This window comes from Echinops telfairi, unplaced genomic scaffold, assembly GCF_000313985.2.
Source record: "Echinops telfairi isolate 266 unplaced genomic scaffold, ASM31398v2 ScPeMD7_3;HRSCAF=10, whole genome shotgun sequence".
Classification (NCBI taxonomy): Eukaryota; Metazoa; Chordata; class Mammalia; order Afrosoricida; family Tenrecidae; genus Echinops; species Echinops telfairi.
In genome coordinates, this window is record NW_022103899.1 from 64,796,157 (window position 1) to 64,797,727 (window position 1,571).

General features: G+C 60.8%; 1 protein-coding gene across 1 annotated transcript in view; it reads left to right on the top strand.

Moving 5' to 3' along the window:
- The first annotated feature begins 191 nt into the window (after window positions 1-191).
- Window positions 192-1,571, top strand: part of ATG4B (autophagy related 4B cysteine peptidase) — a 7,858-nt gene continuing 6,478 nt past the window's right edge. The window contains exon 1 of the mRNA XM_004701701.2: window positions 192-1,538. Coding sequence (XP_004701758.2) covers window positions 1,508-1,538 — 31 coding nt within the window. The 5' untranslated portion in view covers window positions 192-1,507. The remainder of the gene's footprint in view (window positions 1,539-1,571) is intronic.

Below are 1,571 nucleotides of genomic sequence, written 5' to 3' on the forward strand. Positions count from 1 at the left end.
GGGCGCGGGCCGTGGGAACGCGGTCACTCCTGGGCCCCGGGGCGGGTCAGCGCCGGCCGGACCTCGAGCTTTGGGGGCCGACGAGGCGATCTTTTGTTCCCGGCGCTTCCTCCTCCCGGCATCCCCTCGCGGCCCGAGGCCCCGAAAGCTTCAGGGAGGCCCTGGTGTCCCCGCTGAGCACGTAAATTCTCCGAGAACCGTGCTTGGGGATGCCCGCGCCTCCCGTGGGACGCCGGTTGAGGGGCGGGAGCCCGAAGCATCGGATGCTTAAGAAACTGCTGTGCTTTGGCGGGCGGGGGGCCTCAGCGAGGGTTCCTCTACTTGGCTGGCTGCTTGTGGTCTTTACTGTTCGTTACTGAGACGGCAGGGATTGCTGTGCAGCGCTTACCCGGGTGTGAGGTCCACTGCAAGCAGGATAGAGTGCTGTGTTCACGCGTGGAGCAGCGTGTGCGCTGGAGGGCCGACAGCGGTCGCTCCCCGTGGAGGTGGAGGTGGTTCTGGGGAGCTGCGATGTTCCAGGACTGGGCAGCCGTGTTTCTATTCTCCGTGGGGTCGCTGTGAGTCAGACCCGACTGCACCCCCATGACAACACAACCACCACCTCTCTTGGGGGGGACACCGGTCTCCCCATTATCAATGCACTGAGATCCAATATGCTGGATGCTTGCGTGTCCTGGGTGAAGTTTTAGTCCTTGGGACGGGGAGGTGTCAGGGCAGATAAAAGCTACCAACCCTTGCTTCTGGCAGAGGGGCAGAAAGGGCCTCATGGTGGCCACTTCGGGCCTGGACCAGAGGGTGTGTGGGAGGCAGGAGGCCTGGGTTCTCTGAGGCCCTTGGTGTGGTAAGTTCAGGGCTAGGCGGGAGCTGGTGGTGATGCTTGACGGGATGAGTCTGGGAGTGGAGCAGGGCAGCAGGAGCAGAGTGGACCCCGAGGGCTGGCTGGGAGGGTGGCTGGAGGAGGAGCTACAATGGCATCCAGATATGCCTGAGCTGGGACAGACATACAGGGATCTGTGGGGGAGGGGCTTTGAGGTGCCGTGGGCAGGTAATGCAAGGCCTTGTAGAGACAGTGAGAGCATACTACAGGGCATTGATCAGAGGGGTTTCAGGAGCCCAGTGCAGCAGGAACAAGCAGTGGGACCCTGTGGTCTCATAGGTGAGGAGGGTACCTGCGGGCAGCCCCTACCCCAGACCGTGCTGGTTGAGCAGGTGTGAGCATACCTATTAGACTCTGCGAACCAGGTGGTCTGTAGTAACCAGGAAAAGTACAATTGTGTGTCGAGGTCATCCTGGAGGAAGAGCAGCAGCGTTTATGGGAGCTGGTGCTTTGATCTCTCAGAGATGACAAGGCTTGAAATAATAGGGGAAGCAGAGGACCTCCTCCTGCCCACTGGGCCTCACCCTGCTTTGCAGAACCTTGTGCTGCCCCCATTCCAGAAGCCAACAGCTGACGGTGCCACATGGCCAGCCAAATAACAGGAGCCCTGTCCCTGCAGGAGCTCAGAGGATGGGAAAAGTCTCCCTATTCTTCATGGACAGTAAGACCTCGAGGGTCAGGGGTCAGTGGGTAG